This window comes from Electrophorus electricus, chromosome 11, assembly GCF_013358815.1.
Source record: "Electrophorus electricus isolate fEleEle1 chromosome 11, fEleEle1.pri, whole genome shotgun sequence".
Lineage (NCBI taxonomy): Eukaryota > Metazoa > Chordata > Actinopteri > Gymnotiformes > Gymnotidae > Electrophorus > Electrophorus electricus.
The window spans coordinates 580,001-597,500 of NC_049545.1; the positions used below are offsets into that span (position 1 = coordinate 580,001).

Genomic DNA, 17,500 nt, shown 5'->3' on the forward strand with positions numbered 1-17,500 from the left:
GATCTGTTAAATAGCTGCTTTATTAATGAGCACTTTGATGAAATCAAGGCTCACTAGAACAGAGGGAGTGCTAAGACCAACAGCGATGTCCTGGGAGTGAGGACAAAGTTCTCGCTTGTCCCTCGTTTAAGTTGTTTAAAGTGAACTGGTCTTATAGAAGCAGGTGGAGATTTGGGAAGAATCAGGGATCTTGCTGGGATCTGGCTGCTGTAAGGAGGAGTGGACTGATGGCAGGTCGCTGCTCTACAGAAGATGGCTGAGGTAGGAGAATACTGGCAGGTCTCTGCAGGGCTACAACAGGATGGTGAGGGTTAGCGCCAGACCTGGGATGGCAGCTTGGGATCAGCAACAAAAATAGGACCATGTGCTACATATGTTCCCTAAGGAGTATACTTATACTGTAAATGTGCATATACACACACACACACACACACACCCACACACACACACCACCACCACCACCACCTGCATGGAGCAACTGATGAATGGGGTGCCTAGCTTGCTGCGCTGCAGAGTTTGACGTGCACCTGCACGGTTGTGAGTTTGGGGTGATGAAGTGTAGTGGTGTATACAGCACAGGAAAATGTGCGTTAGTATGAAGGGTGTGTTGGTTGTGTTAGTTGTGAAGGTTGTGTTGGTTGTGTAGGTTGTGTTAGTTGTGTTAGTTGTGAAGGTTGGGTAGGTTGTGAAGGTTGTGTTAGTTGTGAAGGTTGTGTTGGTTGTGTAGGTTGTGTAGGTTGTGAAGGTTGTGTTGGTTGTGTTAGTTGTGCTGGTTGTGTAGGTTGTGAAGGTTGTGTAGGTTTTGAAGGTTGTGTTAGTTGTGAAGGTTGTGAAGGTTGTGTTTGTTCTGAAGGTTGTGTAGGTTGTGTTAGTTGTGAAGGTTATGTAGGTTGTGTTGGTTGTGTAGGTTGTGAAGGTTGTGTAGGTTGTAAAGGTTGTGTTGGTTGTGTTGGTTGTGTTAGTTGTGCTGGTTGTGTTAGTTGTGAAGGTTGTGTTGGTTGTGAAGGTTGTGATGGTTGTGTTGGTTGTGTTGGTTGTGAAGGTTGTGAAGGTTGTGATGGTTGTGTTGGTTGTGTAGATTGTGTAGGTTGTGAAGGTTGTGTAGGTTGTGTAGGTTGTGTTGGTTGTGTTGGTTGTGTTAGTTGTGACGGTTGGGTAGGTTGTGTTGGTTGTGTTAGTTGTGAAGGTTGTGTTGGTTGTGTTGGTTGTGATGGTTGTGATGGTTGTGAAGGTTATGTAGGTTGTGTTGCGCTGTATTGTTTCTACATGTTGTGGGACAGTTGCTGTTTTAATTAGTTGGGTTCAACTTTTACATGACACATCGTGAGGTTTAGTACACAGGTCACTGTGTGATTCATTGTGTGCACTGGTAATCAAACAAGAGCACTAGTGAGGTTCACTTTATGCACTTCTGAACAAAGTGAGTGTGTTGCTACAAACCTAGCACAGATGGCCATGGGCTCGCCCTATGGGAGTTTTAATGATTATGACTGTGTGTGTGTGTGTGTGTGTGTGTGAGTGTGTGTGTGTGAGGGAGAGAGATTTATTTATTTATTATTTATTTATTTGCCTTTCTTTTCACTTCGTTATTTATTCTTATTCTTATTTATTCTTTCTTTCTTTCTTATTTCTTTTCTTTTCTTTTCACTTCTTCTCTTTATTAGTATTTCAGAGCAATCACAGCTTCTCTAACTCTTAATTTCCATCATTGCAAAGGTTGTAATGTTGTGTCATGTTCATGTTATAATACTATAATACTGAGAGAGAAATGAAACAGAGAGAGACAGAGAGAGAGAGAGAGAGAGAGTGTGTGTGTGTGTGTGTGTGTGTATAGCATGTGCACTGTTATTCTGAGAGGGAGGGTATTGTCATTAGAAGCCGTGATGACTGTCTCACTTCCTCGTTTAGCCCACATACAGATTGGTTATTCATGTATTGATAATCAAACACTATCACCAACTGATCAGCCCCAATCAGGCTTTAGGATGAAAGTCACAACCCCCTGTAGATCAGCGCTAGTGTGTGTATCTCCAGCGTATGTGTGTGTGTGTGTGTGTGTGTATCTCCAGTGTGTGTGTGTGTGTGTGTGTATCTCCAGCGTATGTGTGTGTGTGTGTGTGTATCTCCAGTGTGTGTGTGTGTGTGTTGTGTGTGTGTGTGTGGTATCTCCAGCATGTTTTGGCCCCTACTGCACTCTCACAGCTGTTCAGCCTGCAGAAACTGCTCTGTACCTGACATGGAGAATTCGGGTTAAAAAATCCTAACAGCCAAACTTCCAGCTGCATACTGACAAACTCTGTAACATGTGGACTTTTCCACACACACCCACACACTCTGTTGGAAGGTGGCGCTGGCAGGGCAGACCCCCTCAGCTGATGCCACTCTGACCCACGCCTCCGTCGGAGACATAAATGGTGCCCACTCTGCATTGTCTAAAGTGGCTCCTGCCATCAGCCAGTCAGATGGTCCGGAGTCTCTGTTGCAGTTGCGTTTGTTGCACCTGTTCCCAGGCACCAGGGGGAGCACACACTCGCCCCAGACAGCTCCGGGTCACGCCTTCACCCTCACTGGACTTCGTACTTGTTGAATATCCCATTAGAGTTTTGCATTTGTACTTGTGTCTGTAACAGATAAAGGTCAAATGCAGATGTGAGGGATCAGGGGCCGCGTTAGCCAATCACTTCCATAGGAGGTTTGCATCTGACCTTTGGGACTATTGTGGCTTGTCCTGTGTGATGGGGAATTCTATATGGAAGTACAAGTTCCCAGGAAGTTTTGCATCCGTGTTCTGAGTTTGTGTTCTCATGTTGTCTTCCTCAGGCCCAAAGACTCACACCAGTGTCATTCTGAAGCCAAGAATTCCACAGCTGGAGTTTTGCCTGGGTAAGTCATGCTGATTCCAGATCTGTCCTGATCGCGTTAGACACACGGCACACTGAATAAATGTTAAAGGTCAAACATGTCACTGGGGAATTAAAACTGATGTATGGAACCATTGCTGAAAAAGTAGAATAAAAAAGTCAGAAAGTGAAACAAAACAAGTGCTAAGGGTGTAATCAATAAGCTGCTAATTAGAGTGATTGTGTTGGCCTCAGCTCTGTGGGCTGCGCTAACACTGGGAGGTTGTTCACACTGACGTGTCTGCATTTCAGTCCTCTCCTTATTTCAAGGCTGTGCCGTTTCTGAATGCATCATAGTTCAGTTCAGACTAAAGAAAGTGGGGCTGTGTTTTTATGTGATTTTTTGGGTTTGAGGTAACGGACACTTCTGGTGTCTGAAGGTTGTGCTGAGAAACTGCATGTGCCTGTGCCGCACACACCCTGTCTTTTGTGTTTACTTTCATTTCTACAGTGAGAGATTTGGGCAAAGTTGTGTTCCATATAGCTCCATGTTGCCCCATGTTTGTTTTTATGTGAGAACTCTTCCTAAAGTCTTAAAAGATGGAGCAGTTTCTTCTGTTGGTCAGACAGCATGACAGAGTCAAAGCCTGACGTGTGGAGCATCCATACTGCCATTAACTGGGTTCATATTTATATCAGTATCTTTGAATAACATCTCAAGCCGCCCCCCCCCACACAGACAGAGAGAGAGAGAGTCAGATACACAGTCATCGAGCCACCAGATGCAGCTGCCAGGACTGGGCAGTGCACTTGTGTATCAACAGCTCATGGGGGATGTCTGGATACTCTATGTTCTGGATAGCACATGACAGAAATCAGAGAGAGACAGAGAGAGAGAGAGAGAGAGAGAGAGAGATGGAGAGAGAGAGAGGGAGAGAGAGAGAGATGGAGAGAGATGGAGAGAGAGAGAGAGAGAAATGGAGAGAAAGAGAGAGAGAGAGAGAGAGAGAGAGAGGGAGAGAGAGAGATAGAGAGAGAGAGATGGAGAGAAAGAGAGAGAGATGGAGAGGGAGAGAGAGAGATGGAGAGAGAGAGAGGGAGAGAGAGAGGGAGAGAGAGAGATAGAGAGAGATGGAGAGAAAGAGAGAGAGATAGAGAGGGAGAGAGAGAGATGGAGAGAGAGCGAGAGAGATGGAGAGAGAGAGAGATAGAGAGAGAGAGAGAGAGGGAGAGAGAGAGAGAGAGAGAGAGAGAGAGAGGGAGATGGAGAGCAGAGCATCTGTTTTGGGCTCACCACTTTGTAAAGTGCACTATTAAATACCAGCCAAGGTTGGTTTCTGTGGCACATCAGACAGGGATATCTCTGTCTGACATGGACACACGGCTGGCGGTGTGTCCATGTTTATCTGTGCATGCATTCTCTCAGTCATATGGTCGCTCCTTCAGGAAGGAGGTGTGCCGTGGCACTCTGCGGTCTGCACGTCACCGTGCTCATCTAACACCTTCCCACCACTTCAGGTTCCTACGTGACTGAACGCTTCCCTCTCTGCTTAAGATCACATTGTTACCCCGTAAATATCCGTCTGTGGCCTCAGACAGCTGCCCCTGAACCCCCCAGTGCTTGACGTGAACAGAAATGTGAATGTCATTGTGGTAATAAACTGACGTTATTACACATGTATTCACACATCCATAGACAGTAAAGGTGTGTGTGTTTTTAAGGCATGTATGTTGAGATTTGCCATAGCATGCTGTGATCTGTAAGGCATCAGTTTAGTCTATTTCCAGTTCGATTATGACTGAGGTTCTTTCTTCTCACTCAAACTTGAGCAGTATGATTGGCACGAATAGCAAATAATTTTTTTTTTTGGTTTCTTTCTTAATGGTAATGATAGTAAAATGTTCAATCTGTTAGAATAAAACAGCAAAGATTGCAAAATACTTTATAAACAAGACAAGTTCTGGTTCAATAAACTCACAGAGAGCAATGAGACTATACATCAATCAAAACTGATATCCAAAGTCCTGACTGACACCAGGGATGCGGTCAGTGCAGTGCAGAACATAAAGGATTTGGGGGTTTTCTTTCTTCAGACCAGTGGGCTCTTTCACCCAGAACTGTAGGACTGGTAAAATGAAACACATCCAAGACTCGGAGAGATGTCAGCGATGATGACGCAGTGGAGAGGCCTCGTCATGACAACCAAACCATGCGTGTCGTATAAAAGAACAAACCCGCCACTGTTGTCTTTCTCACTAATTAACTCTGTAAGATTGTGATCCTGCTGCAGAAAGGCCAAGATTCTCAGATCCCTGGTGAGCACGTCAGATTGGCTTTGGCTGTGGGGTCTTAAAGATGCACTTTAGCATGTGTTTGATGTTTACATGTGAAGTTACGCCCCACCGCACTAGAATGTCACATCTGGCATTAACGCCGGCATCTCAACATACACTCATCCTCCACGAACACTCAACACACACTCATCCTCCACGAACACTCAACATGCACTCATCCTCCACGAGCACTCAACACACACTCATCCTCCACGAACACTCAACACACACTCATCCTCCACGAACACTCAACATGCACTCATCCTCCACGAGCACTCAACACACACTCATCCTCCACGAACACTCAACACACACTCATCCTCCACGAACACTCAACATACACTCATCCTCCACGAACACTCAACACACACTCATCCTCTATGAGCACTCAACACACACTCATCCTCTATGAGCACTCAACACACACTCATCCTCCACGAACACTCAACACACACTCATCCTCCATGAACACTCAACACACACTCATCCTCTATGAGCACTCAACACACACTCATCCTCCACGAACACTCAACACACACTCATCCTCTATGAGCACTCAACACACACTCATCCTCCACAAACACTCAACACACACTTGTCCTCCACAAGCATCAACACACACTTGTCCTCCACGAACACTCAACACACACTCATCCTCCAGAGCACTCAACACACACTCATACTCCATGAACACTCAACATACACTCGTCCTCCACGGCTCATCAGTTCTGTGTGTCCGTGTTTCTCCATCAGATGTGCAGATGTGGAGATGTTCCTCCAGATGTTGGATAAAGTTTCAAGTTTCAAGTTTGGTTTATTTGTCACGTACATAGTCATACACAGTATAACTCGTAGTGAAATGGTGGAGAGTGCTCTGTCCAAACTGAGGAAGAGAAACAGGGGTGCATAGAGAAAAAAATATATATATACAGATAAATATATATATATTTATATTCGCAGTGAAATGGTTTCACTGAAATGGTTAAAAGGGCCCTGCCTGTCAGCAGAGGCATGTACAAACTCCCACAAACATACATAGGCAAAGACACTACGTTACAATAATGCTTGGCTCGCTAAAAGTACCTGGACAGGTCTGGTGACCTGTAGTGAAGGGTTACTACAATGTTGCTCTGCTGTGATTGGTGTGTTGAAGCCTCATCAGTGAGGATCCTGGATTTGAGTCTTGCAGTAATCTACGGTTGTGAATTACAGCATATTTCCTGAGAGGTACAGGCTGTCTGTTTGCAAACTCGCCAGTAACTCTCAGGTGTGCGTGCTAATATTTTTGGATGTTTTCAGATTAATTTGTGAAGCGTGTAAGGATAAGCGGAAACCATTTACCATGTTTACATGCACACATCTGCCCTGACCCGGACTACAGCAGTGTTTATTAAAACAGCCCGTTCTGTTTATGGTGTGTAAGACTGCAGAAATAAAACAGAATTTTGCTGTATATACTGCAGAAGAGCACTGTTAGCATGTGTCTCACATGGGCTGACATCTGTCATGGTTCCACCTTTTTAAAGGGTTGGGAGTTTGCTTTTGTTGCCTAATCTTGTCGCTGCTGTCGGGTGCTCATGTCTTTACTTTGTTACTGACACCTTCAGACCAGTAAAACCGTCTGCTTGGGCCAAGCTTTTGGCCTGGGTGAAAACGGTTCGGTTGTGGAATATAATTACTTTCAGTCAGCAACACACCATGCTTCTTAGCATGTCACCTTTTTCTATATTCTAATCGTAGCCGAGGTGGTCTTGCACCAGCTCTTTCAGGTCAGTTAATACTCTTCTTACCAAGGCGCGTACGTGGCAGGATCAAAGCGAATATGCACAAATTCATAAATTGTATTAATTATTTTCTTATACTGAACACTTTTTCATACCAGGCAAAGGTTACTGAGACCTGCTTCACAGTCTGAAATAAGCCCAGAATTCTAAACAAAGAATTAACCAAACAAAGAAAGGAAATAATTCACAGCCAAAAAAGTTGTGAGATGTAGGCAGATGACTAGCTTGACCTTATGACCTTGTGACATCTCAGTCCATGTCAGATTTAAAACATTTTTTGCATAGGGAGGAAGGATGAGGATGGAAAATTAGTGATAGGTAAATATTTAATCTAAAAATGATCTTCTGTTGTGGCAGTGGTCAGTCTGTAGGAGTCAGGTCCGGGGTCGGGTCTAGGGTCGGGTCTGGGCTCGGGTCTGGGGTCGGGTCTACGGTCAGATCTGGGGTCAGGTTCTACGGTCCAGGGCACCGCTGTCTCCTACAGCCTTCCCACCACAAAGCTTGGCACCAGGCGTGATGGCTTATATTAACATTATACTTGTTTGCTAAGTAACTGAAAAGAAGGAATTTCTTTTAGCTAAACCTTCTCTCTGTCTTTCATGTAAATCACAGTCAGTCTGGCTCATAATCAATTAACTGTGGGGGCGATACCAACTGCACATGCACTCACTCATACACACATGTGCGTGCACACACACACACACACACACACACACACACACACACACACACACACACACACACACAATCTCACACACATATTGCACACCACTGGATTGACAGATAGTTAATAGTGTTGTCACTGTTTCATTTTGTTTATTCTTCGGTAATGAAGTGCTTTGGTTATAAACTAATCTTCAGAGCTCTGAGGGCACAGACTGGTTCCTGCTTAAAGAAAACACTGTTGTGTGCTTTTCTCATTATGATACTCACAGAGACGTTGTGATTTTCACCTGCTTCGTTTCATTGCCATCGCTTCAATAGTAACCACATACTCAAGGGTTCAAATAATTATTTAAGAAAAAAATGCAGAGCATTTGTCATGTTTTGTTGCCAACAGCAAAACCTCATCTGTCACTGTACTTTAGTCTGAATGGCGACTATAATCAACATTGTGATAATTTATAGCAGGAGGGCTCTAGAATATATATGAGACTGTGTAAAGGGCTCTAGAATATAGATTATACTATGAAAGGGCTCTAGAATATAGATTACACAATGTAAAGGGATATAGAATATGGATTATACAGTGTAAATGGGTATTGCATATAGATTATACTGTGTAAAGGGCTCTAGAATATAGATTATACTATGAAAGGGCTCTAGAATATAGATTACACAATGTAAAGGGATATAGAATATGGATTATACAGTGTAAAGGGGTATAGCATATAGATTATACTGTGTAAAGTGCTCTAGAATATAGATTACACTATGAAAGGGCTCTAGAATATAGATTACACTATGAAAGGGCTCTAGAATATAGAATATACTATGGAAGGGCTCTAGAATATAGATTACACAATGTAAAGGGATATAGAATATGGATTATACAGTGTAAAGGGGTATAGCATATAGATTATTCTGTGTAAATGGGTATTGCATATAGATTATACTGTGTAAAGGGCTCTAGAATATAGATTACACTATGAAAGGGCTCTAGAATATAGATTACACTATGAAAGGGCTCTAGAATATAGATTATACTATGGAAGGGCTCTAGAATATAGATTACACAATATAAAGGGATATAGAATATATATTATACTGTGTAAAGGGGTATAGAATATAGATTTTATTATTTAAAAGAGTATATAATATAGATTATACTGTGTAAAGGGCTATAAAATATATCTTAAACTATGTAAAGGGCTATAGAATATAAATTACACCATGTAAAGGGGTATATAATATAGATTATACTATGTAAAGGCCTATAGAATATATATTATACTGTGCAAAGAGCTCTAGAATATAGATTATACTATGAAAGGGCTACAGAATATAGATTACACCACCATGTAAAGAGGTATAGAATATATATTATACTATGTAAATGGGCTATAGAATATAGATTATACTATGTAAAGGGGTATAGAATATAGACGATACCATGTAAAGCGATATAGAATATAGATTATACCGTGTAAAGGGGTATAGAATATAAATTATACCGTGTAAAGGGCTATAGAATGTAGATTATACTGTGTAAAGGGGTATAGAATATAGATTATACAGTGTAAAGGGGTATAGAATAAAGATTATACAGTGTAAAGGGGTATATCATATAGATTATACTGTGTAAATGGGTATTGCATATAGATTATACTGTGTAAAGGGGTATAGAATATAAATTATAAATTTTAAATGGGTATAGAGTATAGATTATACATTGTAAAGGGGTATAGAATATAGGTTATACAGTGTAAAGATGCACTATAGTCTAGACCTCACCCAACAGAAACCTCTCAGGCACGAACACATAAATTATGTTGAAAATAAAAGATTAAACCATATAAACCATAAGGCGTTCTGTGTGGTCATAGTGAAATATGTATGGTCATAGTGCATTATGTCATAGTGAATTATATGTGGTTATAGTGCAATATGTGCGGTTATAGTGCATTATGTCATAGTGAATTATGTGTGGTCATAGTGAATTATGGTCCTAGTGCATTGTCATAGTGCATCATAGTGCACTAATGGTTTGTCTGTATATTATACCATGATTAAAGTGCAGTGGTTAAAGAATGAAACCATAAGTGTTAATTAAATATGATTTCAGTGTTGCAGAAATGAATCCCTAACTCTGCTCTTGAAATGTGTAGAAACATTTGAAAACTATTTTCAACATAATTTGTGCGTTTGTGCCTGAGGGGTTTATGTTCTGCAAGGTATTTCAGTAGATCCATATTTTTGATTAGATATTTACTCTTGAGTGTGACAGTGAAAGGCATAACTTTGGCATTTGCCTGAAGGAACTCCTAAACCTTTCAAATGCTCAGATGAAAGCTCTAAAGTCCCCAGACTGCCAGTTAAACTATTTCGCTTTAGATATTTGTAGTTGACAGGTTCCCCTCTGGATAAACAGGGTCCACACAGTGGATACACAGCTTTCTGAGAGCTCTCTGCATGTTGGCTTACATGCTTATTTGCTTTCAGGATTAACCTCTCTGGAGGGACACAGAACAGACCCCTGGGACCTCATCCAGCCTCTAAACTGCCCTTCTACTCTGTATTCATGAGGGCAGCACCATCGGATGGACTCTTGGAGTTCTTTAATGACGTCTTGATCTGCTGAGATTTCACTGTGGAATTGAATGTCATTGCAGTACAAATTTTACCCAAGCTCACTGCAGACCTTTTATTATCTAGTGATTCTTCCAGCAAGTGCAAACTAAATATATGCTGGAAATATGCAGCAATAGCAGCAGGTGATGGAATCATATCTAAATAATCCAACACACAGATGTGCTGTTTTTACAATATGCCATTGTGCTTAGCACAGCTGTTTAATAAATATGAGATAAGTAATATGATTGGCTGAGCACATACTAATGAATCACCATGTCTTCCTGTTTGTAGGTTCCTTCCCCTCAGTGTTTGTGCTGATAAACAGGGCTGTTTAAAGGCCAGTGATCTGAAAAGCCCTCTGGAAACAGCTTAGTGCTGCCGCAGATCCAGATGACACCGGCTGATCTGAAATCAGCACTGCACACTACACACTTTGTCCATGTTTGGAGCGGCTGGCAGTGCTGCCGTATGTTGCCTGCAGAGGGCGACTCTTACAGCAGCCTGCTACAATAAAGAATGACAGAAAACACCCTGCTTAGCCATGTTGCTTTGCCAATCAGCTCTTCTGGGAGGTGATTTCTGATCTTATGCTTCTGTTTGAACTGTTTACAGCATGTACGGTAATGTTCTTGACGCAGTGGCTCTATCTGGTTCACCAGCAGTCCGTGAAAACACAGCCTAATGTGTACAGTTGTACAGTTATAGCCAGAAATACTGACACTCCTGCTGTTCAAAAACTGTTGCAATTACAAAAAAAGCTTCAGTATTTACCTTTTTGTTTCTTTTGTTTGCACTGGAACAACAAAGAACGAAGGAAAACAAAGTAAGTCTGATATCATTCCTCACAGAACTCCAGAAATGGACTGGACAAAACTACTAGCACCCTTAACTTAATATTTGGTAGCCTGACCTTTGCAAACAATAGTTGAAAAGAGTCACTTCCTGTATCCAGGAATGAGTTTCTTATGCCTCTCTACGGGACTTTTGGACAACTCTTTTCTTTCTATCTTTTCTTCCTATCGCTCCAGGTACGGTAGATGTTCTCCTAGTTGCGTTCTGGGTCTCTGTGCTGCTGAAAGACCTGAGACCTCAGACCCGATTTCCTGTTGGCACACACACAGTCAGAACATCTGTAGCCAGAAGCAGCAAGGCAACCCCAAAACATCTGTGAACCTCTACCATGTGCAACTGTAGGAACCATGTCTTTGTTTTGTTTCTGTAAATGGTACAAGGTAGTGCATTGATCCACAGATCTTCTAACAGAAGCATTGTGGTTTCCACAGTCTGGATTATGCAAGTCTCCGTGTCAGCATTGGGCTTGTTCTGGGGCTGACATTGAGACCTTGTGTCTGCAGAGTATGACCTGGCACAGTTGACCCCTGTGTCTGCAGGTCAGCTTGAATTTGTTTGGAAGTCAGTTGAGGTTCTTTAGTTGAACAATCTGTTATTGTAATCTTCCATTATTTTTTCTCTTCTGTCCATGTCCAGGGAGGTTGGCTACAGTATCATGGCCTGTAAATGTCTTAGTGAGGTTACGCACAGTGGACACAGGAACATTTGGAGATATCTGGAGATATCTGGAGATGTCTGGAGATGGACGTGTACCCTTGAGATCATTTACACTTTCACAAACTCAGACAGTTCTTTGCTCTTCTGCCTTCCCTCCATACTCTCTTTGGTGTACACAGACACAAGGCTGAGTCAGCATTTCTCTATTTAAACTCATCTCTAGTGTGATTTTTGTATTTCCAGCACTGGTGGGTTTAAATACACATTAAAGCAACATTACATGATTGAAATAGACAATTCTGAAAAGACACCAATAATTTTGTACACTCCATTTCTGGAGCCCTGTGAGGAATGATATCAGATTTGACCTTTTCCTCAACTTTCTTCTAATGCAAACAAAATAAACAATCATGTGAATGACAAAGCCTTGGTCAATGGAACAAAGTTCTGGGAGAACACTCTGTTTAGCAGGTTTTTAACGTTGCTGAGTCCGTGACACAGTGGTTCGACATCCTCTGTTCGTACTGCACAGTAAATTGTGATAAATTTGTGGATTGCAAATCTGTAGGTTGTAGCTGCTTTGCCACTGAGTTGGTGGAGTTCAGCCGAAAATGACAGTAATTAGCTGCGACCGCTCGCTAACCTCTGAATTCTGCCATATCACCCATCATGCAAAGCGAAGGTTTATCAAACTGATCGTTAAGTGTGATACAGGACAACATCTGCTGCGTCAGCCTGGATGACTGTACGTGAGACACCGAGACTTGTCCTCTTCTGCCTGAGACACAGACACAGACATCCTCAAAGGAGGATGGACACACAAAAATGGAAAATATTGGTCTATTTCTGTAACATGATAGTGACACAGGTGTGGCATGAAATTGTATGCAAATAATGTTGTCAAATTAATTGAAGTGCTAATATGATTAATGCAGTGAAGATCCAGGGGCATATTAGTCTCCCATGGCAACCTCATGGCCCCTCGTACATTATTTAATGGGATTTCAATTAATTTTGAGACTACAGAATCTCCTTGTTGAAGACTAAACATAGAACAAAATGATCTTTTAGGTGAACTGTGCCACGTATCCCAGTCATAAAACATAAGTAGTCCAGCGTAATTACAGCCCCAGGGGTCGGTAAACATTACTGTTCTGAGTGTGAGATTGTTATGGTAATTGTGATTCGCATTCACCATGATTGTATATAATTGTATTGGCACGGCAGTCTTTCAGGCGATGAGATGGCAAGTCACAGCGTCTTGGATGAAAATATGTCTTCTGGGTAGCAGCATTCAGTAGCGTATAAATAACAGCGCGTGATGTGCAGCCTGACCCAAGCACTGGCAGTATGGCACCACTTACGTCTGCTTCAGGAGAGAAGCTTTCAAGGTTAGACAGCAGTTTGCCATCGTAGCGGTCAGCACATTGGCAGCAGAGACGCAAAGTGGACGTGCTGAAATTAGACGGCACACTGACAGCTTTTGTGCCTCGTGTCAAAGAGAAAATTGTGGAACTATTTTCTCTCAAATGTTTTAGAGAGAAGGTTAAAGGTCTGCTGCTTTGCTTTGATATTATGGTTTGTGTGTGTGTGGGCGGGGGGGGAGTCTTGTCACTTCTGTGGTTGGACAGTAGTCAGAGTATCTGCTGAAACAGTGTAAGGATGCAGGAGGAGAAGACCGTCCCTCCATGGCCGTACACACTTTGGTGTTCCTCTGGATCTCTGATCAAGGTTTGCTCACACTGTGCTGGTTGTGGAGAGCAAACTGGTTTCTCCCCTCTGTCACCGTTCAGCGGCCTGTTCCTGTCCTGAGCATTGGAACCACTTTCTGTACTGCCGCGTTTTTCTCATGCTGGACGGTGATGGTTGGGGAAGATGGGTGATGGCGGGTGGTGGTGGGTGGTGTTGGGTGGTGTTGGGTGATGGTGGGGGTTGGTGGGGGTTGGTGAGTGGTGGTGGTGGTGGGGGTTGGTTTTGGGTGATGGTGGGGGTTGGTGAGTGGTGGTGGTGGGGGTTGGTGGGGGTTGGTGTTGGGTGATGGTGGGGGTTGGCGGGTGGTGGTGATGGGGGTTGGTGTTGGGTGATGGTGGTGGGTGGTGGTGGTGGGGGTTGGTGAGTGGTGAGTGGTGATGGGGGTTGGTGGGGGGTTGTTGAGTGGTGAGTGGTGGTGATGGGGGTTGGTGGGGGTTGGCGGGTGGTGGTGGTGGGTGGTGGTGGGGGTTGGTGTTGGGTGATGGTGATGGGGGTTGGTGGGGGTTGGTGGGTGGTGGTGATGGGGGTTGGTGGGGGTTGGTGAGTGGTGGTGATGGGGGTTGGTGGGGGTTGTTGAGTGGTGAGTGGTCGTGGGTGGTGGTGGGGGTTGGTGAGTGGTGAGTGGTCGTGGGTGGTGGTGGGTGGTGGTGGGGGTTGCACACCTCATTCTTAAACGAAGGTCTTTCAGGTGTCTGGTGTATGTCCCTGTTAGAGACCACTCAAGAGCATGAGGGAACACTTACTGTTTGTCTCACACAAACACACACACACACACACACAGACACACACGTGATGTCTCCTCTGATGCCAGTGCTGTGGTAACTCCATGCATGCCATCTAGATGAAACGGGACGCCCCAGAGACGTTCCAAAGCTGACAGCGCCTGCATGAGGGATTTCATTTGCTTGCACAGAGTGGGAGCCACAGGGAAATGTCTCCCTAATGTAGTGTCACGGGGCTGAGTGGAGCTGTGTTCACAGACACAATCAGCGCCACCTCCTGACCCGCAGACGACCCTAGAGTGCCTCAAAGCCCTTTGGCTCACGGGGATCACATATAAGGAGACGAGATGTCCGCATGTCTCATCAAATATGTCTTAAAACGTTTTACAGCTGTCTGTAAAATTCTGCCCATGCTCGGTCCTGGAGTATCTGTGTAGGGCTGCCGGTGTGGTCTTCTCTTCAATTATGTCATCTCCAGTTCTAAACCTTCAGTTCACAGAGTGTCCGTCTGCTGCACAGGTCTCTGCCAGCGCCTGGCAACTAACACGCTGGGAGTGTGAAGATTAACACCTGCTTCCCCAGATCCACGCAGTCCGTCACCGCACGTTTTTTTTGAGCTCCACTCTGGGAGAGCAGCACTATCTCCCGTTGAGCTCGAACGTCTTAATTCCGTATACATGATATACTTCGGACAGGGCAGGACTGCTCTTTCAACCCAAAACAAATCCAACTGTACTCTCTTAACCACAGATGACTGGATTAAAAATCCCAATCTCTCAGTAACTGGATTAAACTGCAGTCCAATTTATAGGACAAAGAAAAATGTTCATCTCCTTTCTACTCAGCGAGCTTCGATGTGTACAGCAGGTGCAATCATGTGATGTCCAGAGCCCAGTTCCAGGTGTTCCAGGCAGCAGCCTGACTGGCCTTGGATACAACTCCACGGCTGCAGTTCTTTTAACTCCGTAATTAAATGGTGTCTCTGTCACTCGTTGTTCTGGGTCCCTGCGCTTTCCCACATCACTTCTCTGGGTGCAGGTCTTTCTCTGCAGTTTGCTGCCCTGCTGTGGTGCTCTTTGGCAGGCCGGCAAGCAGAGTGAATGTCGTTTAATTTAGCACTTAGCCTGGTGTTCCTCTGAACCTCCTTCTCCATTTCAGCCCTGATGGCTAACGGTCTATGCTAAAGGCTTCATTTCTGCACAAATGATTCTGAAATTTCAGTTGAAAACATTGCCATGATTTAAGAAATAATGCAGCCTGACATCAGTGTGAATTACAACAGTCTTTGAGCAGTGTGGGAATCTCATCTGGCTCTTACACCAGACACTGGACTAAGGAGAACCGTGTTTCCATCCCTGATTCAGACACATTATGCAGTTTGTAGGTAATGAATTGAAGACAGTAAAACAGCGTTTTGCAGGCCAGGAAAAACGTTCATTTAAACTTAATGCTCAAAACCAGTAAATCTGGATAAATCCCCCGTGCTGGCCTGATGCACCTGAGCTGCAGGCTGTGCAGTCTGTTGACTAGAGGAGTCGATTTATGATGTGCATTCAACTTACGAGATGTGTGCTTGCAGCCCACACACACACACACACACACACACACCTGTATTTACACAGAGCAGAATCTCACTTTACATTATACCCTTCTTTGAGATGATGAAAAGGAAACCAATCTTTTTGATTTCTGTCGTTGTGGCACTCATCATCTCTCCCCGTGTCAAACAGGTTGGACAACGGCTTCATCAGACACAAGTCTGGACAAAGGGAGGGGTAATGATGTTAAAATGCTGTTTGTCCACTACAGTTCAGCATTTAACACCATCATCCCCTCCCTACTCACTACTAAGTTGGGGGATCTAGGACTGCATACATCCCTGTGCGACTGGATCGCCAACTTCTAACAGACAGACCACAATCAGTACAGGTGGGCAACTGCGCCTCATCCACCCTCACCCTCAGCACTGGAGCTCCTCAGGGTTGTGTCCTAAGCCCCCTGCTCTACTCACTGCACACCTACGACTGCACAGCCACTTCCAGCTCCACCATCATTGTCAAGTTTGCTGACGATACCATCATCATGGGCCTGATCTCGGACAACGATGAGAGGGCCTACCTGGAGGAGATTAAACACCTGGAAAGCTGGTGCCAGGAAAATAATCTCCTCCTAAACATCAGCAAGACAAAGGAGCTGATCGTGGATTGCAGCAAGAAGCAGGAGCGGCACTCCCAACCTGTGAGGATCAGTGGAACCACGGTGGAGAGAGTAGATAGTTTCAGGTACCTTGGTGTTCACATCTCGCAGGACCTGTCCTGGTCCCACCACACCAACTCCCTGGCAAAGAAGGCTCGTCAGCGTCTTTACCAGCTCAGACGCCTAAGAGACTTCAGACTGCCCTCCAAGGTATTGCGGAACTTCTACACCTGCACTATCGAGAGCATCCTCACAGGGAACATCACAGTCTGGTTTGGGAACAGCACCATGCAGGACAGACAAGCACTCCAAAGGGAGGTGCGTTCAGCAGAGCGCATCACTCACACGGAACTTCCTGACCTGCAGACCATCTACTACAAGTGGTGCCAGACCAAGGCCAGGAGGCTTGTGAAGGACCCCACCCATCCCAACAATAGGCTCTTCTCTCTGTTGAGGTCAGGGAAGCGCTTTCACTCCCTGAGAACCAAGACAGAGAGACTGAAGAGGAGCTTCTTCCCACAGGCCATTCGGGCCCTGAATCAGGGAAACTGATAAACTGTGGGGACCACCACCACCATGTGACTGTGAATATGTCAATTGTAAGCTGGAACTGCACATTGTGTACATATATACATATCCATATATACATTGTACATTGTGTATATAAACATATTATACATATATTGTACATACTTTGTTATATATATTTTTTGTATATATATAGATATATATTTCCTTATGCACCCCTGTTTTCTCCTCAGTTTGGACAGAGCACTCTCAACCATTTCACTGCGAGTTATACTGTGTATGACTATGTATGTGACAAATAAACCAAACTTGAAACTTGAAGTGAAGGGAAACATTACGCTCACCCCATGTCCGCTTTACACACTCAGGCTTTTTGTTTGTTCGTTTAGAGACCGAGGTAGCAAATTGTAGATTAGAGGTTACCCAAAAGTCCATGGGTCTCCCGCTGTGTGCTGGTGACGTGTGCTGGTCTCCAGTAATCTCTTTCCTTTTCATTCCACTGTAAACGTGCGCTTAGCCGCCACCTTACAGACAGTCTTAA

At 44.1% G+C, this 17,500-nt stretch overlaps 1 protein-coding gene across 3 annotated transcripts in view; it reads left to right on the plus strand.

Annotated features, from left to right (window-relative positions):
• inpp4b (inositol polyphosphate-4-phosphatase type II B) overlaps positions 1 to 17,500 on the plus strand; it is a 119,857-nt gene that overhangs the window by 1,417 nt on the left and 100,940 nt on the right. For all 3 annotated transcript variants that reach the window (XM_035531634.1, XM_035531633.1, XM_035531635.1), the window contains exon 2: positions 2,821 to 2,883. In XM_035531634.1, coding sequence (XP_035387527.1) covers positions 2,821 to 2,883 — 63 coding nt within the window. The remainder of the gene's footprint in view (positions 1 to 2,820; positions 2,884 to 17,500) is intronic.